At 46.8% G+C, this 25683-nt stretch overlaps 1 protein-coding gene across 5 annotated transcripts in view; it reads left to right on the forward strand.

Annotated features, from left to right (window-relative positions):
• Positions 277-25683, forward strand: part of TRAK1 (trafficking kinesin protein 1) — a 96936-nt gene continuing 71529 nt past the window's right edge. For all 5 annotated transcript variants that reach the window (XM_018066986.1, XM_018066987.1, XM_018066989.1 and 2 more), the window contains exons 1-2: positions 277-577; positions 23980-24174. In XM_018066986.1, the coding sequence (XP_017922475.1) occupies positions 487-577; positions 23980-24174 (286 nt within the window). In that variant the 5' untranslated portion in view covers positions 277-486. The remainder of the gene's footprint in view (positions 578-23979; positions 24175-25683) is intronic.

The raw sequence follows: 25683 nt of genomic DNA on the forward strand, positions 1-25683 counted from the left end.
AAACCCTCTTGAGTATCCCCAACAACATGTATGTGGACTCCAAGGGCTTTGCCAAGCGCAGTCCTGGGAGACCGCTTGGCATCCAGCCTCAGATAAATCCATGCCACCCCCGGTTCCCAGGGAGCGCTGAGATGAACAACAGGCTTTTTGTTCCCCTCTAATTTTTAGGCAAAGCCAAATTGCCCAGCACAAAGCCCCGCTCCCCCTCCCCTTCCTCCTCCCCAGGGATATCACATTTTGGGGTGCGTCATTTTTTGGTTTGGGGTGGTTTAACGAGATGAGCCGATAGGGTGCCCAGGCTGCCTGGAGTTACGTAACCCATTGTGCTTCCAGGGCAGTGCACAGTCTTAGGATTTGCCCCAACAAGCAAACTCAGAGAAATGCTGAGTAGGTGCAGAAGGTGGCTGGGCTGAGGTGCTGCCCAGGCTGGGTGCTAATGGAGGATCGCTCTTCGCTCTGAGCTGCCGCTGGAGTCTCTTTCTGCACATGGCCTTGGTATTTCAGTTCGGGCAGCCCGTGAGGGCCCAGCCTCTGCCAGGACTCTGCCCAGGCAGGCTCATTCGGACAAGCTCATGTGGTGAGTGTGTTTGCCCAGCATGTCCACTGTGCTTTCCTTTGTGAAGATTGGGGCCAGATGATGAGTGTGTTTGCCCGGCATGTCCACTGTGCTTTCCTTTGTGAAGATTGGGGCCAGAGAGGCGAAAGGCCGCAGGAGAAGTCGTTTCTCTCCTGTTCTGTTCAGCTTGGCAGGTTGTCCTTGGACCTGGGATGGGAAACTGCAGTATTGACTTGCTGACATACAGAGCGGAGGGACCTTGGAAGCCGCTCACCCCCCTCTTAGTCCCTCATCCAGGCTCAGGAGGGGTGGGTGACCCCCGCGGGGCCGTGAGCAGCGTGTCTGAGTTGGGACCAGGCTTCAGGACTCCCACCACCTTGCCCTCCAAAATTCTCTGAAGCAGCTGAGCAAGGTCTCCAAGGTCACCTCTGACCTCTCCTCCTCTATGATTTTCCTGATCCTGTGTTTTATCCTGGTTTCTTAAAGCCTCATCTGGTGTCTGGGTCAGCAAGGGATTTTTCAGAAGGTGAGGAACACAGTCAGACAGTGTCTCCCCCCATCCTTTCCTCTTTTTCTACCCTCAGTTTTCTCTTTTTTCCCTCGGTATTAAATGTGCTTGGTCCTGTCCCTCCCGTCCACACCCCGGTGATGGTGAGCTTGCTAATCGGTTCTGCTCTGGCTTGTCTCATGCTGTGGGGCTAATGTTTCTGCTCACTTCCTCTAAGCTGATCAGAGTCCGACAGTTGGTGCATCTAGTTTCTGTCCTATCTATATGCTGTTACTCATGGTCTGTCTGGGACCACACACCAGTGAGTTTCTCGGAAGCCTGAGCTCTTCTTATTCCATTCAGTTGTAGGTTTCAAGACATGTGAGAACTCTGGATGGGAGATTATAGAGATGCTGTGGTGTGTGTGTATTTAAAATATCTTCAGGCTTGGTCAGTAATTCTGTTCAACTAGCATCTGTCTGAGGCCAGCTTTTTGATGGTGTCCACAGGTGAGATCTGGTCTCCCCCTCAGAGCCCTGGAGGTGGGCAGAGGTGGAAGTGACTCACTGTGAGCCGGCCAGGAGTGCTCCCACCATGCTCATGGGAACTGTCCTATCTGGGTGTCCTTGTCATTGTAGGGCCACCATTTCAGATTTGTTCCTTTTCTGTCACCAATTTAAGCCATCAGACTTGGTGACTTATCCTCTGAAAACATGCTCAAATAAAATATTATGGACATCTTTTATGAATTAAATGTGAAGTCTTGCTTATCAATTCCTGTCTAGTATAAAATTTTTATTGTGTTTTCCATCGAAAATGTATAATGTTAATGGTCCTTACTTAGCTAAATGAAACAGAAAAAAATGGACGATGAAACACCCCTTCTTTTACAGAGTGAGAAAATGTGAATTAGAGTCTAGGGAACTGCACATCCTTTGCTGAATTCATAACTTAGAAATGATCTTTGCTTCTCTCAGTTGAATGGCCCCGGTTTAGCATTTGGTCTGTTTTTGCAAATGCAGTGCAGGAGGAAGGCCCTGTTATGCTGGTTTTAGAGCTAACACTTAATCTTCAGCAAAACACAAAAACACTCACTTTTGTCTTTTAAACATGCTGACCTTGCTTCTCCTCCACTCCTCATCCTTAGGTGAGTGGGTAGAATATTTATTAGACAGGGTTTTGACATGTACTGTAAATTTTAGTTACAATTATTAGTAAGAGCCCTGACATATGATTGACAGGCTATAGTTACGGATGCCTGATATATTCTTATTTTCATAATTTATTTTTGTTCTGAATTTGAGACAAGTTTTAATGTATCTGATGTATTGGTGTTAGTCTTTGCCTCTTTCAAACTGTTTTAGGAAACTGGCAAATAATAAATTAAAATAAAAAAATAAAGGGACTTCCCTGGCATTCCACTGGGTAAGACTCTGCACTTCCAATGCAGGGCCCACGGGTTTGACCCCTAGTTGTGGTGTAATGAAGATCCCACATGCTGCGTGGCATGGCCAAATTAAAAAATAAAATAAAAAATAAAGAGTAGTGTTATTAAAGATTTGATCGGGGGTGCTTTGCAAGGGCTTCAGTACATTGAGTCCCCCAGCCGCAAATAGCATTCCTAAGGGTGTTCCTTTAGGCACCGGGTTTTCATAATGGATTTACTTTGATTTGCTTTGCAAGTATCAGAGCAGTTGTCACTTCACACACGCTGTGTTCAAGCTGCTCTTTAGGGGGACTGGAAGGGCCAGACATGAGCCTCTGTCCTCAGCATCCTTTCGTGCCCCCTCTGCTGAGGTTTGTTTTAGGGACTTGAAAGCGATTCAGCAAGAGAGAGTGCTGGGTGTGGCTTGCAAGTGAGTTTGAATGTTCTCCCAGCCACACAGTTCACTGGTGATTCTGGGACTCATGGCCCCGAGAACCTTGACTTTCTTCTCTTGACCTCAGACAAACTTGAGCAAATCAAGCAGAAACTATCATGAGCAGGAACTTTATGGCTGTAATTGGACTTGGAACAAATCAGATTTCATAGATCTTGTGTTAGGGCTTTTCTGAGAAACAGAACCAACAGGCTATTTTTATTATATTATATTATATATGTTTACATATCATATTCTAAGGAATTGCCTTATGCAATTATGGAAGCTGACACGTCCCAAGATATATAGTTGGCAAGCTGGAGACCCAGGAGAGGCAGTGGTGTAATTCCAGTCTGGAGATTAGCAGGCTCAGTGGCTCAGACGTAAAGAATCTGCCTGCAAAGCAGCAGACCCGGGTTCGATCCCTGGGTTAGGGAGATCCCCTGGAGAAGGGAATGGTACCCACTCAAGTATTCTTGCCTGGAGAATTCCATGAACAAAGGAGCCTGGTGGGCTACAGTCTGTGGGGTCACAAAAAGTCAGATATGACTGAGCAATGAACACTAACAGCCTAGAAAGAGCCAGTGTTTCAGTTTGAGTCCAAAGGTAGGAAAAAGCTGATGTCAGCTGGAGGGCAGTCAGGCAGGAGGAATTCTGTCTTACCCTAGGGAGAGTCAGCCTTTTTGTTCTATTCAGACCTTGCTGTGGATTAGATGAGGCCCGCCCACATCATGGAGGGGGAATCTGCTCCACTCGGTCTACTGATTTAAATCTTAATCTTATCCAAAAACACCCTCACAGAAACAACCCAGAATAATGTTCGGCCAAATATCTGGGTACCCCACGGCTCAGTCTAGTTGACAATTAGCCATCACAGATCCTAACAAAGGCTGACACTTACTGGGTAGTTGCTCTGTGCCTGGCAGGCTTCCAGGCACTGCTCTGGAAACTCACTTTGTTCTCAGCACAACCCTGCTGGGCAGGGACTGATACCCCCTCATCTTTAAGGAGGTGCAGAGTGGGGAGACCTGTCCTCTCCTGTAAACCAGGCATCCTTGGGGTTTGGACCCAACAGTGTTGCTTTCTGACACTATTTAACCTCCTTCATTGTGTGTTTTCCTCTTCTATTAAGTTCACTGAAGTAGAGTTTTAATGATAAAAATTACACATGCAGATAGTAAAACTCAAAATTGTACCAAAGCATAGTCAATGTAGAGTAGTAATCACCCTTCCATCTGTACAGTTTAACCATTAAAAAATCGTTCCAGTAAGTTTTTATGCAACTAATTCTTTTTTTCTGAAAATACACTAATGGGACCATACCGTATACCCAAATCTGCATTTTAAAAATTAACAATATTATGATTGCTTCATTGCAGTACATTATGGTGCCTTATGCTTTGAAATGGCTTCATAGTTGTTCATGGTTTGGCTTTATCATTATCATCTTCCATTTTCTTATGTTCTCAGACATAATGGGGTTTTTTTTGTAACAAACATTGTGCAGTTCCTCCTTTATTAACCAGGTTAATAGGTAATGAATCCTTCTAAATACATCATCTTAGAAATAACGATGGAATGCCTTATAGTAATGTAAAGGAGAAACTAAAGTGGAATGATGGAGCCTGAGTTCTGGTTGTAGCTTCACGGACCTGGCCTCCTTAGAGTGTGTAGTGAGCAGGCGGGCACTGCCCCTGTGGATAGGGTTGCTGTGCAGGTAGTAGCTCTAAGAGCAGTTAACCATACTGGCCTCTCAGCGGCCAAGAATGAGCCACTGTTTTTGTGAGTCCCCTCTTGACAGATGCTTTGTCTCCAGTGTTTGCTTTTTAACAGTGCCCCAAGGAACAACATTCTTGCATGTATGTCTTTTGGGTCACTTGTTTCACATGTCTGTGGGCTACCAGGGAATATGCAGTTAGGATTTGCTGTGCATCGCAGCACAGCCCTCCAAAGAGCCTGCACCTGTTAAGTGCCCAGCGTCCATGTGGCGAGGCAGGGGTCTTTGGGCTTAATTGACCGTTTTCATCATGGTTAATCAGATAGTCATACAAAATGGTATTTCATCTCATTTTGTTTCTTCTTAATTATGAACGAGTCTGTTCCTCCTTTCTGTTTTGTCTCATTTTCTGCAAACAGCCTGCTTTTTGTCTTTGCTCATTTTTCTAGTGGGTTGTTGGCCTTTAAGAGGTATTCTGGAGATTCTGTTGTGTGTACAGAGGGTAGGGTGGTGTGCCAGGGTGAGATTCTTTTATATTTCAGAAGAGGAAAAAATGTCTTGAAAATAGTTACACAAAACTATGACTATGTCCATAATTCACAGAAGTACAGGGTGCTTAGAGATTATGTAAAGGGGATTTCTGAAGTAGCATTTCTAAGAAGGCTCCTGTAGGAAAGCCATATTTAGGCAGAAATCTGAAGGCTGTGTAGGTGTCAGCAGAGAGGGAGAGAGGGAAGGAGCAATCCACACATTGACGATAGTGTGAGCAAAGGCCCTGTGGTGGGAAGGTGCTCTGATGATAGTAGCTAACACCGACAGAGTGCTGTGTGCTTCATGCCGTCCTCAGTGCCTCTTGTGTCTAGCTTAGTTTAATTCTCTTGTATTAGTCATCTGTCACTGTGTAACAAACTTCCCCAAAGCTTGCACCATGGAAAGCAGTCTGGTGGTTCTTCAGGTTAAACATAGTAGCTGCTGTATGACTTAACAGTTTTTCTCCAAGTTATGTACCCAACAGAAATGAAAACATGATTCCGCACAAAACTTTATATGTGTGTTCCAAGCAGCATGATTCACAATAGCCAGAAAGGAGACCCAGATGTCTTATCAGTTGATGATTGGATAAACAAAATGCAGTACATTCATACCATGGGATATGATTCAGGGATAAAAAGGGATGAAGTACTGATATATGCTATATAGCATGGATAGCACTTGGAAGCAGCGTGCGGGGTGAAAGAAGCCGGATAGAAAAGGTCTCATCTGCAGAACAGGGACCGCCATAGAGACTGGGGCCAGTGGGCTCTCTGGTTCCAGACGGTGCTCTTGGAGAACTTTCATTTTCCGTTTTCTTTTTCTACTCCCTTTTCTTCTCTCTTCCTCTCCCCACTTCGTCCCCTTCCCTCCCTCCATCTCTTTTTCCTCCAACGCCTCTTCTCTCCTCCTTGCCACCTGTTTCTCCTCCCTTCTCGTTCTCTCCTTTCCTCTCCTTTCCCGGTTCTTCCCATCCTCCACTTCATAAAAAGAAACACAGTTCTTTTTTTTTCCCCCTTTGTGGAAAGTTTTTACAACCAAGATAGATCTAGGTCGGCCAAGACTCAGGACCTCTTAGGTAGAGACAACAGGTTATAGGCCATGCTGGGTTAATGTTCTTTGGTGTTTTCCAGCATGTGGAGGGGGTGAAGTTGGCCTGTTGTAAAGCTGGCCCCTTTCCCTACTGTGTCGGGCAACACGCTTCCTGTGATAATGAAGGGCTTTGGACTGCTCATTGGGAAACGCCGAGATTTAGCTAGAAGCACGTTGGAGGTGAAGACGGAGCAGAGAGGGCCTCCGTTCACCCTGCCTGCAGTGCCGGTGCAGGGCATTTTCTGAATTCTTGTGCTGAGCTGTGCTTAGTCGCTGGGTTATATCTGACTGTTTGTGACTCCATGGACCGTAGCCTGCCAGGCTCCTCTATCCCTGGGGATTCTCCAGAGTGGGTTGATATGCCTTCCTCCAGGGGATCTTCCCAACCCAGGGACCAAACCCAGGTCACCTGCATTGCAGGGGGATTCTTTACCATCTGAGCCACCAGGGAAGCCCAAGAATACTGGAGTGGGTAGTCTCTGCCTTCCCCTGGGGATCTTCCTGACCCAGGAATCGAACCAGGGTCTGCTGCATTGCAGGAGAATTCCTTACCAGCTGAGCTACTAAGGAAGCCTTCTGAATTCTTGGATGGAGGTAAATTGGGTAGAGAGGGGAATGGAGTGAAGAAGAGGCCTGCGAACTGGGAGTTCGGGGCGTCCTCAGGAGGGAACGACCAACCTCTGGGAGAGGAGGAGAGAGAGAGGACCAGCCAGCTCCTGCGCTGGGCACCTGGAAGCTGTGCAGAGGCTGTTACCCTAGTACTCTGTCCAGGGAGAGGCTGTCTCAGACCCTATCCAGCCCATCTCACTTCTGTCCCTGGTGCCCAAAGGCCTCTGTGGGCACCATGCTGGAGGGGGACATGGGGTGGTGAGCCTGGGGGCCCACGGCATTCTAGGGCTCTCTGTCTGTCCAGCATGCTTTGTAATTCCTACCCCCGGCCCGCCCAGCCCAGCTGCAGGGCAGAGTAAGGTGGACCATTTGTTTTTGTGCAGAATTGGGTTTTGTCCTGTGGATGCCATGAACTTAGCACAGAGGGAGGAAGGGCTGTGAGAATCAGGCTGATGGGCAGAGGCGATGGAGGTAGTGTGGTGGAGGGGTCAGAGTGGCGGGCTTGAGAGCTGGGAGGACCGGGGTGTGATCCAGGAGGGCAATGGTCCAGGAGTGGAGAGGCGGGGAGTTGGATGGTGTCTGACTGACTGGGAGGTGATGGGCACGGTGGGGAAGGTGACTGCAGACCTGATGCCACGGGTGGAGGGGCTGGACAGTAGACAAGTGAGCACACGCCAGGCGCAGTGTGAGTCGCAAATGAGCAAGGGCTTTGAAAGGCAGATGGAAGGAAATGAACTAGTGTGGCTAGAGCAGCCAGAGGATGCGACACAAAGCCCAGGCCCCCGGAGAGTCAGCTCGGGGTGAGACTCAAATGGTCGTCTTCCAGGCGGTTCTCAGCCCTGGCTGGATTTTGATCTGTGTGGTGGACCATGCGCCTGGGTCATGTTCTTGGTGGGAGAGAGGGAAGTTCTTGCGGATTAATGGTTAGAAAGATGAGGAGGAGGCAAAGCCAATGGGTAGGAGGCCCCTGACCTCCCTTCTCTTTTGGTAGAAATTCTGTTCTCACGCCCAATCCGACGTGTTAGATTTCAGTGTATCTGATAAATATTACTCCATTTTTTTTTTTTTCCTGTATTGAAAAAAGCTCACAACAGACAACTCAGGTTGTCATAACTTCAGGTTTGAACTCCATTGCTCAATGCTATTTCAGTTCTATTTAAGTAGGGGTTTGTGGTGAGTAAAAGTGGGGAGGATCAAGTCTGAGTTTGAAGAAAGCCTGAGAGTATTCTGATCTCTCCTTCCTTCGTCTGGGACCTGAGGGAGGGTGCAGGCCTGCCTGGGAGCGGATGCAGCGCCACCTAGTGGGCCAGGGAAGCACTGGCTGCAGGAGTGGCGGCCTTAATCTTGAGACCAGCCACCTGCAGCAGCCCGGGGTTTGCACCTTTTGAAAGGGATCGGAAGAAAGAGGAGTTAATTGTCTCGAGAGTCTGACAGCTAGGGCTGGCAACTTTAGATGTGCAGAACAGAAGAAATCTGCCCCATCCCTTCTCCTGCCTTGGTCTGTCCCACCTTTATTCTCTTCCCATCTGCTCTTTGCTTGAGTTAGTTCCAGAAGTCGTTTTTGTACAAGAGGGTATTATGAAAGCCAAGTATGGCCACATCTTTCTTGCTTAGACTGCTTGGTAGGAAATCTTGATGGTGATGGAATTTCAGCCCTATGCAGTAAATGTCATCCTCCTAGTTATCAGTGGCCGTACTTTACATGATTTTAAATTGGGTATGTATTAGTCAGGTTTTGCTGTAGAAATGCTGGGTAACAAACAACTCCCAATTCTACAGTGGCTCCTGCAACACTTATTCCTTGCTCCTGGTCTTAAGTTTCTACGCCTGGGCTTCAGTTCAGGGCTGTTCCACGTGTCTGGCCCTAGGGCGGCAGCTGTCTAGGGCCATGTTCTTCTCCTGGCAGAGGACAGGAGCTCAAGGGGACAAATATAACTACACAGGGATATTCGGAGCCTCTGGTTGGATATGATGTAAGTGATGTCCACTCACATTCCACTGGCCAAGGGGAGTTCCATGGCCCAGCTCAAGGTCACAGAGTTGTGAAATGATACTTTATTCACAATGAGCTGCAGCAAGGATGGGAAGTGAGGGGAGATCAGCCTGGATTTTAGGAGATCCTCAGGTAGCTGGAGTGGCCTTGAATGGCAGAGACATGTAGGTGGTCTTCAGGAACACCCCATGGTATCAGTGACCTTCAAGCCCTTGGCGTAGTCTCTTAGCTCCACTGGGCTAGGGAACTGGGTGGGTGTGGGTGGGGGAAGGCGGTAGACTCCAGTGGCCTAGAGCCAGGGGTTGGCATGCTTCTCCCTGAAGGGCCAGAGAGTAAATGTTTCAGGCTTGTTGATTCTGTGGTCTCTGCTGTTGTAGTTGACAGCAGCCACAGACAGTACCTTAAGGAATGGGTGTAGCTCTGTTCCAATGGAAGTTTTATTTATAAAAACAGACAGGGGACTGAATTTTTTAGTGGATTGTAGTTGGTGGACTTCTGGTCTACACCTTCACGCCCTGATCTGTATCAGGATGTCAACTTAACAAGAGAGAAATATCCCTTTTTAGTTGAGAAGCCAAATAAATAAATAAATTCAAAGGGCTTCTGGTGGGTCCAGTAATACCCTACCCACTCAGCATTGTTAAGCCATAGTTGGTCCATATTGTTGGATTCTCTGGGGAGCCAGAGCTTATTGTTTTTAAGCATGAGCTCTTATTTCGCTTGACCCATTTTCAGTAGAAATGGCTAGAAGGGTATTAGAAATTCCTTGGACTTTCCTAGAATGGTGGGAAAGGTGATTAACCTTTTAGGGAGATTCAGATGCATCTTTTATGAACAGTGTTTGGTGGAAGATTTGGAGATGTGTCCAAAGATGCTAGGTGTGCCTAGTGACCTTTTTAAACATTCTTTGTGGTTACATTTTTTGTGTGAGTAACCGCTTCATTGAGATAGAATTCACATACCATATAATTCACCCATTTATAGCATATAATTTGATGGTTTCTAGTATGTTCACAGGGTTGTGCAGTCATCACCACAGTCAATTTTGGAACATTTTCATCGCCCTGAAAAACACTCCATGCCCTACAGCTGTCATCCCCCTAATGCACTCACGTGCCCCCAGTGGGGCTGCATTTCTAATGAGCTTTCAGGAAGTCACTTCTTGGTTTCTGCTGTCCTTGTTTTTTTTGCTCATCCCTGGCTTTGGAGAGCAGAGCAAGAGATCTTCTTGAGTAGTCATCTGTGCTATTCAAGTGCACACTTAACAGAAACTTTTACCTCTTGTGACACCCGTGTATCATACCAACGTCACCTGATAACTTAAGATTTTTTTCCTTTATTATATTTAATAAAGCTTTATATTTCTTCATTTGTATTCTGCTTTGTAAAAAGTTATCTTTTGTAATTTTCTGTTACTACATTTTGAATTTATGTTTGTGTTGGTTTGAACCCTGGTTCAAGTAACACGGAATTGTTTCATGCCTAGGTTTTATTGTTTTCTCTGTTTTAACTGTTTATTACCAGGCTGTAGTGAACTGTTTAGGGATGAGTTTGAAGTCTTTTAATATCCACATGATCTCATGTGGTGTTTTGAAAAACTAACCATTGTTCATTTATAAACAGAATTTCCTGTTCAGGAAGTTAATTTAGATTAACAATAAAACAGTTGACTGCATTGAATGGTAGAGGCACCGTAGGTATTTTGGGATCACAAAATTTGTTCTATTAATAAAGTCTCTGTGATCTGGCACAGAATTCTTTATCTCAAAGTTTATCGCCTATGCTAACTGACTTTCATTGTCCCCTGGTAAAGGGCTGACTTTGGGAGGGAGAAGAGAGACAGAGGACTGGGCTATGAACTCTGGCAGCTGCTCAGGGTGAGGGTCTGGGAGAGTCTAACCATAAATACCAGGTTTGTAAACATATTTGGAAATCAGAAAGCAAATGTAAGTGTAAAGAGTTAATTTGAAAATAGGAAATTGGATCTGAACCCCCAGATTAGAGCAACAAAACCCGAGGTAGGAGCGAGAATAGTGAGATGAAGTATAAGCAAATTATTCTATTTTTGCTACGGATAATGAGAGAAATACACATTTATCTCCTAGTATTAATAATTTAATGGAAACTACCTTCATCAATAAGGCTTAGGCTTTGCTGCAGAGAACAGTGCCTTCACTTCACAGGATTTATTTTTCTTTCACATAAAAGCAGTTCAGAGGGAGGCTCTGCAGTGCTGGTATAACCCTTCTGTCCTCAAAGGTCCAGGCTTCTCCTGTCCTTCAGTTCCACCATACTCATGCTTTTTATCCTCAAAGTCACCTCATGTTCTCAGAAGGCTACTGAAGTTCCAGTTGTCATGTCCAAATTCCAGGCTCTAGAAAGGCACCTTTAGAAAAGCCTCACCACACCACTACTTAAATCTCAGTGACCAGAACTTAACACTCTTGGTCACACCTTGCTATAAGGGAGGCTAAGAAATGAGTCTTCCCAGGTCTTCGATACTAAGGAAAGCGGGAGATTGTGGATGTCTGGGAAGCCACTAGCATCATAAGATGCCATATTTTAGCGATAGAATGTGAACCTTTCAAATCAGTGTTTCCTTCCCTTTCACATCATGAACCCCCACAAGAAAATCATAGTGTTTGCGTAGCTCAAAGGGTGAATGGCGATGGTAACTCACAGTTGGAGGCCACCCTTCACATTGCTTGGCACCATCTATTTCCAACACTTGAAGAAAATTCTGCCCTAAATCATTACAAAAAAAAAAAAAGAGTCTGGAGGCACATAGTCTATAAAACAAAAGACAGATAACTAATGAAACCTCAAGAGAGTAGAACCACCAGGAGGCAGGACAAAAGTAAGATCAGTCATGTCTGACGTGCTCCTGTGTGAAGACAAAGTCTCTGAATGGGTCAGAAGTAAAACTTTAGTGATGTTCTCTGTCTCAGGAAGTTTCAAAGCAAAGTACTCAAGGGAGTGGAAGTTGGGAAGAGGAGGACAATTTAGAGAAAAGAAAGTTATACAGAGGAATTATTTAATCAGTGAGACCAGAGGGACAGAGGCAGCATGGGTGGTGGCTGTGGCCGCTGGGTCCAGACTCTGTGTTAGAAAACCAGGTCTAATACTTACTGTGTGATGTAGGTTCAGTTATTTAACCTCTCTGTGCCTTAGGTTTCCCATTCTGTAAAATAGGGATGATAATAATTTCTACTCTTAGGGCTGTTGGGAGGTTTAAATGCATCAGTGGAAATAAATACTGAAGATGGTAGCATGTGTAAATATTTGCCATTATTATGGCTTCTGTTTCTTATCATTATAAAAAGTACAGCTGGATACATTATAAAAAGTGTGTATGTGTTAGTCACTCAATCATGTCCGACTCTTTGCAACCGTATGGACTATAGCCCGCCAGGCTCCTCTGTCCATGGAATTCTCCAGGCAAGAATACTGGAGTGGGTAGCCATTCCTGTTTCCAGAGGATCTTCCCAACCCAGGAACTGAACCAGCATTTCCTATGTTGCAGGCAGATTCTTTACCATCTGATCCACCAGGGAAGCAGCTCCTTCAAACCCAATAAAATCCAGGTGGTTCAAAGACAGAATGTTAAGAATGAAGCCATAAAGTGCTGGAAGTAAATTTTGCTGGTTATATTAATAATCTTGAGATGGGAAGGCCATCCTAAGCATGACACAAAGACTTAAGATTATAAAGAAAATGATCAAGGGGGAGAGTAAGTGGTACAGACTTCTAGTGGCAAAACAAATGAGTCACGGTATGAAATGTACGATGTGGGCAGTATAGTAAATAATTATGTAGTCTCTTTGGTTGGTTACAGATTCTAACTAGATCTATCCTGGTGATCATTTTGAAATATATAGAAATATTGAATTACTCTGTTGTGTAACAGGAACTAACATAGTGTCACAGTTCAGTTATATTTAAAAAACAAACGCATAGAACAAGAGATCAGATTTGTGGTTACTAAAGGTGGGGGTGGGGGTCAAGGGAGCAGGGAGCTGGATGAAGGCTGTTAAAACTGCCTTCCAGTTATAAATAAGTACTGTACTTATTTATGTACAACATGAATGATGTGTATAAATACATAAATGTTGTACAACATGGTGAATATAATTAACCCTGCTGTGTGTTATATATGGAAGTTGTTAAGAGAGCAAGTCCTAAGAGTTTTCATCACATGAAAACAATTTTTCTCTTTCTTTAATTTTTTGTCAATGTGAGATGATGAGTGTTCGCTACACTTATTGTGATCATCATTTCACTGGTATATGTAGCTCAAATCAATATGCTGTACACTTTAAATGCATACAGTGCTATAAGTCAGTTATATCTCAGTAATCCTGGTGGAGAAGGCAATGGCATCCCACTCCAGTACTCCTGCCTGGAAAATCCCATGGACGGAGGAGCCTGGTAGGCTGCAGTCCATGGGGTCGCTAAGAGTCAGACATGACTGAGCGACTTCACTTTCACTTTTCACTTTAATGCATTGGAGAAGGAAACGGCAACCCACTCCAGTGTTCTTGCCTGGAGAATCCCAGGGACAGGGGAGCCTGGTGGGCTGCCGTCTGTGGGGTCACGCAGAGTCGGACACGACTGAAGTGACTTAGCAGCAGCAATCCTGGTGGAAAAAAACTTGACTACCCAAAAATTAAACTTTATATAGGCATTTTTGCTATAACACGAAAATACTTGCTTCTAAAAAACTTCCTGTTCTACAAAATTGGACACTAAAAATAACAGGAGTTATGCAGCTTTGTACCAGAACACTAATGAAAGCCATGCATTGGGAGATAACAATGGTAGGGTGGTCATCTTTTTATTAAAAAAAAAAGGTAAGCGCTCCCTGGCAGTCCAGTGGTTAGGACTTCGTGATTTCACTGCAGGGGATGCAGGTTTGATTACTGGTTGGGGAACTAAGATCCCGCATGCCATGTAGCCAAAAAAAAAAAAAAAAAAAAGAGTGAAATACACATAACATAAAGTTTACCATTTTAGCCATCATTAAGTGTACAGTTCTTTGGTGTTAGGTACGTTCACTTTGTTGCACACACATCACCTCCATAAATTACCTCAACTTTATCATCTTCTGCAAATGAAAGTAAAGTGAAGTCACTCAGTTGTGTCCGACTCTTTGTGACCCCATGGACTGTAGCCTTCTAGGCTCCTCTGTCCATGGGATTTTCCAGGCAATATACTGGAGTGAATTGACATTTCCTTCTCCAGGGGATCTTCCCAACCCAGGGATTGAACCCGGGTCTCTCGCACTGTAGACAGACACTTTACCATCTGAGCCACCAGGGAAGTCTGTACCCATTAAACACGCATTCCCTGTTCCCCGCTCCCTCCATCCCCTGCCAGTTAGCTTACTACAGTCTGTCTCTGTGAATCTGAATCTAACAGCTGCATAACAGGATTCATAGAGTTTCAGCTCTTTTGTGACTGGCTTATTTTGGTTGGCATATCATCCGTACTCTAATGTATGTCAGAATTTTCTTCTTTTTAAGGCTGAATAATATTCCAGTGTTATTGGAACTCCACGTTTTGTTACCTGTTTATCCGCTGGTGGACACTTGGGCTGCTTCTACTTTTTGGCGGTTGTAATAATGCCACTGTGAACATGATGTACAAATATCTGGTCAAGTCCCTGCTTTCACTTCTTTTGGGTATATACCCAGAAATGGAATTGCTGGATCATATGGTAATTTGATCCAGTTTCCCTGGTAGCTCAGGTGGTAAAGAATCTGCCTGCAATTCAGGAGACCCAGGTTCGATCCCTGGGTCAGGAAGACCCCCTGGAGAAGGAAATGGCAACCCACTCCAGTATTCTTGCCTGGAAAATTCCATGGGTAGAGGAGCCTGGTGGGCTACAGTCCATGGGGTCCCAAAGAGTTGAACATGACTGAGCAACTAACACACACGTAGTCATTTTGTTTAACTTTTCAAAGAACCTGGCTATGCATGTTTTTAGCTTTATCAGATATGTACTATAAACACGCTTATGTATTTTGCATTCCAGATTTTTTGGATTCCTCTCTTATATTTAATCCCATGTGGGAGGTTACTGGTTTGAGGGTCATGACAGAATTTTGCTTCTCCAAACATGCTGTCAAACTATTTACTCCAAGTGTTGTTCCAATTTCCACCAGCTCCATCTGTCTAAACACTAATTCAGCTGTGAGCACATTAATTACAATCACAGTGACATTGGCTATTTTCATGTAAAAAAATTTCCTCTCATGATTTAATAATTATATGTAATATATACACTTTTAAGAGGAAATATCTGGAAAATTGGAATACCAAAGTTTTTTTTTTTAGTTTCTTAATATGTGCTCAGTCACTCAGTTGTGTTCGACCCTTTGCAGCCCCATGGACTGTAGCCTGCCAGGCTCCTCTCTCCGTGGAAATTTTCCAGGCACAATATACTGGAGTAGTTGCCATTTCCTGCTCCAGGGAATCTTCCCAACCAGGGACTGAACCTGTGTCTCCTGGGTCTCCTGCATTGACAGCAAATTCTTTACCACTGGTGCCACCTGGGAAACCTAGTGAAAACAAATTCAAACGAATAGTAATCCATCCCCCCTAACCCCTTCCTATTTTTTGAGCATTTTCCTGGAGGTTTATCTCTTAAAATTAATTTTTTCTTGTAAGATAAAATTTCTGTGCAGCTCTAGCTCTATGTCTTTGTGTTAGAATTAGTCTAACCTGGGATGATGTGCTGTCGTCTGTTTTTGTGGATTTCTATGCCAAGCCCGTCAGAGTCACTATTTCTGCAGTACACTGCAGTTAGTTTTGACGTCCTGGGGCCTCCGTAGCAGGGTCCTTCTGGCTTCGCGCTGTCCTGCCTCTTCCCGCCCTCTGCTTGCCCAAGGCTCTGGCGTGTCGAGTGGACGGGGCCACATTCAGTTGCACAAGGCGGCACTTTAACCTCGAATCGGAGACCCTGCCTGTCAAGGCGGCCGCCGGGCTGCTCAGCCATCTCCGCTGTGCTCTTCTCACAGGAGCTGGTGTCCTGTGTGGTCAGGCAACAGCTCAGAACCTAACACCCCATCTGCCCGGAACTGAGCCGGGGTCATTGTTTATCCCTTTTCTCAGAAAGAGCTGCTTCTGGTGGCAGGTAAGGCCATGGGCCTTCCAGTGTCAGGAGGTGTTTCTGTCTCCAAGTCCTGGTTTCTTTGCCCGTTTCTTTCTGCTCCTGTGCGGGTGTCTCTGCATGTCCTTCCCCACTCCTGGAGACCCAGGTTACTGCCCACAGCGAGGCAGCAAGGATGAGAAGAGAAGTCTGGCGCTTGTCCCTGTCCCTGTGGGCTGGAATGTGAGCAGGGGTATGTCTCAGGAGGTGAACGCAGGATGGGGGCCCAGGAGAGGATCAGGGGTCCTGGCGTCCAGTCCCAATACTGCTCAGCCCCGAGACCTCACCCCGTTTCGCGCACTTCCGGCAGGGCCTCAGTGTCCCCTTATGTAAGCAGAAAAGATGGCAGCGGCTGGATCAGCTCCGGGGCGGAGTCTGAGATGTGTCTGGTGAAAGCAGGGAGAGGGCAGGTATGTGCGAGGGACTAGGGCAGGGGAAGGACCTTGCCCTTTTGGACTGTTTGAATGTTGAGCCACATTTATCCATGTTTTTTTTAAGAAAGCAAATTTAGTTAACTATAATCACAAGGGACTGTCAACCTCAAATGTTGATGGGCAAGACCCTCTTGAAGGACTTGCTGTGGAAGCCAGCTCCCGGGTCCCAGCCTTGTAGCTCCTGGCGCAGGAGGTCTGAGGTGGAGCCACAGAAGCATCTACGGAGCCCAGTACAGAAGCGCAGGGTGTGCAGTGTGCCGCTGCCTGCCCCAGGGCACCAGCACCCCGGGCTCAGTTCTCAGGAGGGTCCCCCAGTTCTGCCGGAATGCCCACAAATAAGGGAAGGCAGGAGAAATGCTCCCGTGCAGGTTCCTTCCTTAAGGGATCCTCTCAGGGGGCCACAGAGAGCGGCAGCGAGTCGCGTGTGGATTAGAGTTGGAGGGACCGGGTGATGCTGGGTGCAGTGGGCTCAGCCCCTTCCTAGCCTCTTGAATTCCTCTTATAACCTTCGGACCCTGGTTTCCTGGTTTGCAAATGTGTTCCTGATCTTCACCCTGCACTGCCCTCTGGTTTCTGAAAGTACGTGAAATGTAGGATTAGATACCAGTGGTTTGCATCTTCAGCAAAATGTTTTCTGAGCCCTTGCTGGTTACCAGGCAGGGTTCTGGGTCAACAGCGGAGCGTGTCAGCCCCCGGGGTGGCTCCTGGTGTGGGGGCCATGCACACCGGGTCTCACATCTGTTACAGGCAGCTCTGGGATGTTCAGCCGCCGCCTCAGCCTCCCTGTGTACAGCGTCCTCTTCTATTAAATGACGTGGTTGAGCCAGTAATTTTTAGTTCTAAAGGTCCCTCTGTAGTTAGTGAAACCACATCTTTCATGGCAGTCTAGGGAGTAATTACTAACACTGAGTTCCTTAGGTAAGGCTCTAAACTATGTAACCCCACGATAGAGAAGAACTTTCCAGAAGGATATATGACAGGTACCAGTTGCAAAGTGTCACGTATGTCCCCAACACCAGTATGGCCTGTGTGTGAGTCTCTGAGCCCATGCCCTTTATTCCCAATAACTCAAGGAGAAGGCTTTGTTTCCAAGTCTGTACAGAATGACTTGTGAGCAGCTCACTGGGTCAGCGGTCTTGGGAAAACTTTAAAACATGGCTGTGGGTTTGCCATCACTGCTGAGATTAATGGGTGATGAGAGGGGCTTACTGCCCCTTCCAGAACCTCCTCAAACACAAACTGGGGTCATGTTCTTTGACTGTCACCTTTAGCGTAGCCTAGAACTTTCTCCCGAGGCCCATAGTGAGGCACCAGGATGGGAAGTGCCTGCATGCAAACTGGAGGCACTCACGCATGTTTGATCTGACTCTCAGGCATTTTACAGAATTCTAAGCTATCGTCCCACATTTGATAATCAGGGCATCTCATGTGAAAAAGCAGATCCCTGGCCTCTCAGAAGAACTTGGCATTTCCAGGTGCTAAGAGGCCTCCACCGTGGAGGAGGGATGCGCTGGGTGTGGTGGCCCAGAGACCTTTTGGGTAGAAAGAGAGCTTTTGTGCGACCTGATGCCTTTGTTCTGCAGATGGAGGGACAAAGACCCAGATAAACCACGAGGTGACTTTTGGGTGTCATGGCGCAGCTGGGGACAGGGCCGTGGCCGGGAGCCTGGTTTCCACACTCTTGGAGCAGCGCCTGCTGCACCCAGGGCCTCCGGTGCGGCCAGCAGGTGGCAGCCGTGGGCCTGCTGGCCGGCCTGCCTCGGGTCCTGGCTTTCCTCCTTCCTCCCATCCTGTGCCCTTCTGTTCCTCTCTTGCTTTGATTTTGCCAGACTTTTCTCCGGCCAGGCCTTTCCTCTTTGTCCAGCACTGTCCTCTCTGCCCCATTTTATCCTTGCCTCTTCCGCACACCGCTGTTTTCTTTAGGCTCTCTGGAGCCTGGGGGAGTGTTTAGGAGGCTGTCTTCCACTTCCTTGCAGCTTTCTGTTCTGGCCCCAGTGCCTTCTGCTCCAGGGTATGGGCAGAAGGCCCAGAAACCCCTCTGGACCTTCCCTTCCCCTCCCATTTGGGGGCAGCCACCACTCAGAGTCTATAGCTGGTGTGCTTTTAGACATGCTGACTTTTTCTGAGGCCAGAGATCTGTATTTTCACATGAGATTCTCTGATTTTTAAACATTGGACACTAATTTAGAGCCACAGTCTGTCCTGTAAAATATTGGCATCCTCTGGGGTCCCTAGTAGGTTTCATGAACCTGGCATGTGACCCATGGTGATGGTGGCTTAGTCGCTAAGTTGTGTCTGATTCTTTGAGACCCTGTGAACTGTAGCCTACCAGGCTCCTCTGTCCATGGGATTTTCCACACAAGGATACTGGAGTGGGTTGCCATTTCCTCATCCAGGGGATCTTCCCAACCCAGGGATCAAACCCATGTCCTCTGCACCTCCAGCATTGGCAGGCGGATTTGTTGCCATGAGCCACCAAGGAAGCTTTGCATCAGTACAAGTGCTTAGAAGGAGGTGCCTCCTTCTAGCCCCTCTCTGGGGGTATGGATCTAACCCAAGCCAGGTGTAGAGTGGACACAGCTGAACGTGTAGCCCCTGCCGTCAGGACCCTCTCCCACCTTCCACAGCCCTCATCCTTGGGCAGGAGGATCCACTTCAAACCTTATGCTGTGGAGAAACCTAGGAAGGGTCATAGTTCTGAAGGGGTGACGAGCACTCTCACGTTCTGCTCCCAGAAAAAGAGTTAGTCACTCAGTCGGGTCTGACTCTTTAGGACCCCTTGGAGTGTAGCCCACCAGGCAGGTGGTACTCTAAGAATGGTGGGCATTAGATCAAATCAGTGTCTGCTGAGTGGTTGAGGGGACATTCGTTTCCCCATGGGACTTTACTCCTTGCTGATTAAGACCTTGGGTGATACAGAGTGAGCTTAAAAAGACCTTGGTGCTACAGGGCTCCACCTCCCCCATGCTGAAGGCTGGACATGCCACCCATTGCCGATTCTCCTCCCTTTGTTCCATGATTCATGCAGCGCTTCCTGAGTACTTCCTGTTGCCGACTGCGATGCTGATGCTGAGGGTTGGATTGGATGTTAAGGGGGTAATTCAGAGCTCCTCCCGAGGGCCTCACTGATAGTCGAGGAGAGACTTAGAAAATGCGTGTAACATTGTCCTGAAATAATCTAAATACATAGCCAGAGGCGAGAGGTCAAGGGAAGCCTGATATGAGGTGACATTTGAGTGATATTTTGGGATGGAGTTTGCTGGCAGGGACAGGCCTTCCAGATAGCTAGAGCAGCTGGTGTCAAAACCAATATTTGTGTAAAAATGTGTTTGGAGAATGGTGAAAAGTCAATGTGGCTTCACAAGGGATACTGGAGAAGCAACATTAATAAGGTAGATGTGTGTTTCTTTCTCTCTTGAAAATCCAGATGGAAGATGGCCCAGGAGTGCTCCCCGCCAGCTTGTCCCTGGTGCCCAGGGTGGCCCTGGTGAACCCCCTAGGTGCTGCCTTTACTTTCACAGTTGAAGGTGACTCCAGTACCGGCCCCATCTCTGCATTTGGGCAGTTGGATAGGGTCTGACTTGGAAGTGCTGTTTACATTCTGTTAACCAGGCATATAGGCAGACCTCACTGCAAGGAGGAGAAGGCAATGGCAACCCACTCCAGTACTCTTGCCTGGAAAATCCCATGGGCGGAGGAACCTGACAGGCTGCAGTCTATGGGGTTGGGAAGAGTCGGACACAACTGAGTGAATTCACTTTCACTTTTCATTTTCATGCATTGGAGAAGGCAATGGCAACCCACTCCAGTATTCTTGCCTGGAGAATCCCAGGGACAGGAGAGCCTGGTGGGCTGCTGTCTCTGGGGTCGCACAGAGTCGGACACGACTGAAGCGACTTAGCAGCAGCAGCAGCAGCACTGAAAGGAAAGCTGGAAACTAGTTTTTAGCTGTGTGGCTGTGTGCCCATCCATACCTTGGAGGTTACATTCCTGCAAGAAAGAAGCAGAAATCTGATACTGGGAAGGAGTCAGTAGCCTCTGCCCTAGGAAGGTATGGGCTGAATCATGCAGTACTTTGTAGGGAGTGGGGAGGTTTTTAAAGCAGAGCAATATTGTGATTTAAAAAGTATCTTTCATAGGACTTCCCTGTCGGTCCAGTAGTTAAGAGTCCACACTTCCAATGCAGGGGATGCAGGTTCGATCCCTGGTCGGGGAACTAGATCCCACCTGCCACACGACATGGCCAAAAAAAAAAAAGAGAAAATGTGTCTGTCACAGATGGGGCCAGCAAGCAGAGGGCTGCTGTGACTGATGAAGGGAAGGATGTTGAGGGTGAGTCCATTCGACTGCCTGGATAAACCTGGCCTTTGGATGGTTTGACCAGCTGAGGGTCGGTGGCTGCCAGGCTGCTGTTGCTGTAGATCTTCCGGAATCCATAGATGGACCTGTCAGGGTCTGGATTCAATCAGGAAGTGGATGTCCTTCATCTGAGACTTCCCCAGGACTGCATATTGTAGCTTGTTTTTTTATCATTTATTTTTAATTGGAGTATAATTGCTTTACAATGTTGTGTTAGTTTCTGCTCTACAACAGCGTAATCAGACATGTGTATATGTATATCCCCTCCCTGCTGGGTGTCCCTCCCACCCTTCTTATCGCTGGTTAATAGTGTGGTTGGAGCTGCGGAGAAATGACTGTAAGAGACCTTGATGTTTCCTTTCCTCCAGGCAGGGCCAGCAGCACCCTTTCACACATTGACCTTTAGTCAGCACCACGGGGCTTCCTCATGGGGCTCCCCTGGTAGCTCAATGATAAAGAATCTGCCTTCAGTTCAAGAGATGCGGGCTCAATCCGTGGGCTGGGAAGATCCCCTGGAGGAGGAAATGGCAACCCGCTCCAGTATCCTTGCCTGAAAAATCCCATGGACAGAGGAGCCTGGTGGGCTGCAACCCAAAGGGTCTTGAAGAACTGTACACGACTATGTGACTAAGCACACAGTCACACCAGCACCAAGAGAGAGGGCAGGTCTGTTGACAAGCTGCTTCAGTTCCTGGCTCTCCTTTCTGCACTCTGTTCGGGAAAATCATCCTGACACTTCCCTGATTTGTCAGTGTGTTGAGCTGAACACCTCTACCTAACATGCTTGTGAAATCTTTACCTGTTTAGAACAAAAACTTCCTGTTGAGAAGAGCCTGGGAACCCTCCAGCATTTGTAGTGCACCTGCTGGGAGAGGGGAGGCAGATGGGAGAGGGAAGGATATAGTTTACAGTCAGATGGCTGAGGCTTCTCACACACGATCTGCCGCTTATTTAACTGTGTGACCTTGACCTACAAGGTACTCCACGGTGTCTGTGAATCTGCTTTCTCACATATAAGTCAAAGCAAATATTACCTACATCTCAGGTTGCTGGGAGGACGCCCTGAAGGCTCCTGGCTGGGTGCTTGGCACTGTGAAAGCATTCCTGGGGAATTCTCGAAGGCTCTCATGTTTACACAACCTGGGGCCTCAGATGTGTCTTCTCCACGTGGCAGAGGTGGTGTCTCCCTTCTTGGGAGGTTCTTGGGGCACCTGGCCCTGCACCCAAGGTCATAGAGATCTCCCTGGGTGGTCTTTATCATCCCTTCCTAATTCTCTGGGCCTGCCGGGCAGCTATGAGACTTGCTGAAGTTTATGTGGCAGGTCACATTACGGAAAAGTCAAATATACAGAATGTTTTTCAAAAGGCTTTTTGGCACAGCCTCACCTTTGATACTTTATCTCCTGGTCATCATATGCTTTAAGGAAAATGATACCTCTTGGGCATGAGGACCCGCACTGTAAATATGTTGACCTTCAGCCCTGAGAACGTGGAAGGACAGGGGAGTCTCAGTGTCCGAGCAGCTGCCAGTGTGCGCACAAGTGACCTCGCATTCTTAGAAGGGATTTTATTTTTATTTCTTGGAGTCCGTTGCCTTGCCCATCACCAAGTGGCAGTGACACCAGAAGATTCTAGCCCCTTGTGTGGGGACATCGTGCAGGAATGTGTTGGTACCTTGCCCATCCTCCTGCGGCCAGGCTGGCTCAACATTTGTGCAGCAGGTCTGTGCTTAGTCAAGAGCTGCCATCGGTCAGGTGTCAGCCTTCCTTGACCCCGAATCCCCTCACCTAGATGGTGGTCATTTTATGGCTCTGAGGCCTCCCCTGAAGATGAGGTTGGTGGGAACTTACTCCCCACTTGATTGTAAGACAGAGAAGTATTTCCTTAGTTAGGAGCCCATCTGGGGCTTTTAGAGGGTGTTTTGTCACTAGTGGGAGATGGTAAAGAAATATGAGACATCTGCCTTGAGGGTGGGCTGTTGGACTGTGGGGGGAAGGGAAGGAACATCACTCAGTTCTCCGCAGACCTTTGCAGGGTGGCGGAGCAGCTCCGGCCTGGTGGGGGCTGGCTGAAATGCCAAGTGTGCTAGCCGTGACATTTCCCACACGAGGCAGAGAATCCAGAACATTCACGTGTTCCCTCTCCAGTCCCCAGAGCTCCAAGTGAAATTCGAAATGTCTTTACTTTCCACTTATAACTCTTTCCTCAGCACTTGAAACACCATGCTGACTTTTCGAGTCATAATGTCCTTCTACAGTGAAGCTTTGCATGTTGACTTTAGTAAGAAGGGGTAAGCAGGGGACGGTGGGAGATTTGAGGGGCTAGCAAGTGCCTTCCATGGGTTTCTGCCCAAGAAGGGGTGAAGTTGCCCACTGAACACTCTTTATTTACCTATGCCTTTTTTCTTACGTGGCCTTCCTGTTAAACAAGAAGATGCCATGTCTGTGGTGTAACCTTTCTTCCTGGCACAGGTGTCCACATTCTTCCTGAAGAAGACAGATTAATTCAGCTTGGTGAGCGCAAAACACCATCCTGTCGAGGAGGGGGTGGTATTCAAACTGGGCCTTGAAGGAGGGGTACCTGTTGGTTTAGTGGCTGGAATCCCCGTGAGAATATAAGAATTACAGAGGCAAGACTGTGGATGTTGTGTTTATGTCGTGTCTCCTGTGACTGTGGGACTCAGGATATAGTTGGATGATGATGGATGGATGGAAGGAAGGAAATGTCGGAGGATAAACAGGTGAATGAATGAATCAAATGAAGGCCAAAATCTTACCTATGTGGGGACATGGCTTGAATGGTAAAATAGTGGCAGGAAGGAATCTGGCATGTTGCTGAACTTATAACTGGTTTGACCTAAGTATAGGGTGATTGAGAGAGAATGGCCAGAGAAAGGGTTGGGAAGAAAGCCCAAATGACGAAGGCACGAGAATTTTGGCTTTACTTCACAGTAAGTGGGCAGCTAAACAGCAGGAGCTATTTCAGGTAGGTCTGGCAACAAACATGCCTTACTCTAAGTTTCAAGAGTAGCATTTAAATTGGAAAAAGATCTCTGACATGGCCCGATCTGGCCTCTCCGTGCTGCCCGTAAGTAGCGCAAGACTCTGGCTACAAGTGCCAGGGTTAGGTCACTAGCGGCAGCAAGGCCACCACCAGATCCTGGCTCTCATCTGTCCATCTTCTTCCCTCCAGACGTGTGCAACAGCACCGACCTTCCGGAAGTCGAGATCATCAGCCTGCTGGAGGAGCAGCTGCCCCATTACAAGCTAAGAGCCGACACCATCTACGGTTATGACCACGACGACTGGCTTCACACCCCCCTCATTTCTCCAGATGTCAACATTGACCTCACGACCGAGCAGATTGAGGAGACGCTGAAGTACTTCCGTGAGTGATTCCCCTTTCCTGGAACGCCCTGTCCTCCGCGCTTAGCCACGGGCGCACATGTGTGCATGTCCTGGCTGCTGTGTCTTCTAGCCTGCTCTATGTGGAAAGTACTTGAAGAAATGTGGCTGTGGGATTTAGCCCCATAAAAGGCCTCACTTGACGTTGAGTCTTCTGGAGAGAAAGGAGTAGTGGGAACAAGTATGAGTTTTCATTTGAACCAGCTTTCTCTTAACCATGCGGAAGGTTAGAAGATGCTCCCATTTCCCTCCAGAAGTACCATGTGAGTCCTTAGCAGCTTGTATTGGGGAGGAGTTTATCTGCACTTAAAACCCAAAGTACTGGAAACCTCAAGACTGCTCAGTGTTTATAAGACATAACACGACATGCCGAGGCTGCTGATTTGCGCGTGAAAGTCCACTCAGCTGGTTAGTTGGGAGAGGCAAGAGGTTGCTGCAGCAGCAGACTGGTCCTGCGGGGGCTACAGAGCTGACACCTGGTAGGGTGAGCAGTATACTAGGTGGGACTTCTTTCAGTGTGTTTGTGATAACAAGGGCGTGAAACCTGATTTTGCAGACTTGAAAAATATACAGTGATTTAAAAAATTCACACCAATGATATTTTTTTCTTTTTAAACTGATGTATAGTTGATTTACAACGTACCAGTAATATTTCTGGTGTTCATTCAAGAGGTAGTTTTGATGTAATTTTTCTCTTTAGAAATTCACGGCAGCTTTGTAAGATTGGTAAGACCAGTTCTCTTTTGTTTTGACATTCTTGACTTAAAACTCAAGTTGATTTGAATCTAGTCTAAATTAGTGTGACATTACTTACGTATCCATGTATCATCGTATCACCTTTTTTAAAAAAAAAAAACACACAACAATCCTGTTTCTATTTAGCGATAACTAGGTTCACAAGCAGCTTATTGTGCTTCTGTAAAGTTTTCTATAATTATTTTCTCTAAAACAAACCAATTTCCAATATTCTTGAACTCATGAAATCGTTAATAATTAACAAGTGAGAACTTGTAAGTTTCTCCTTTAGCATGTATCGGGGTTGTTTTCACGTTTATCTATTAGATATTAATAAGAAAGGAATTTTGTTTAAATTGGCCTGTGTTTTAATACTTAGTGTAAATCCTGCAGTCTCTTTGTGAGCACTGCAGATAATCAGTTTCGATAGGAGTAAAAATAGAATAATCCACACCAGGGCTACAGTATGAAGTACATTAGACTTGAACTAATGTCCAAGTTAATGCTTTAGAACTCCTAGTATATCTTGTAGCCTGGAGGAGGCCCGTTACAAGTCACTTTTGTTTACTCATAGTACGTATACACCCAAGGAGACGTGGTATTGTATGGAAAACCTTGTCCTGGGTGACCTCTCAGGTAGGTTTCGTATTTGTTTCCTTCATTCTGCTTCACGGTAGAATTATTTTTCTAGAAATCCCTGCCTGTTACTTACTCTTCTTTAACAGACTCTCCTATGATTTTCTAGGATCCTGCTTGG

The sequence above is a fragment of the Capra hircus genome, chromosome 22, assembly GCF_001704415.2.
Source record: "Capra hircus breed San Clemente chromosome 22, ASM170441v1, whole genome shotgun sequence".
NCBI classification, from domain to species: Eukaryota; Metazoa; Chordata; class Mammalia; order Artiodactyla; family Bovidae; genus Capra; species Capra hircus.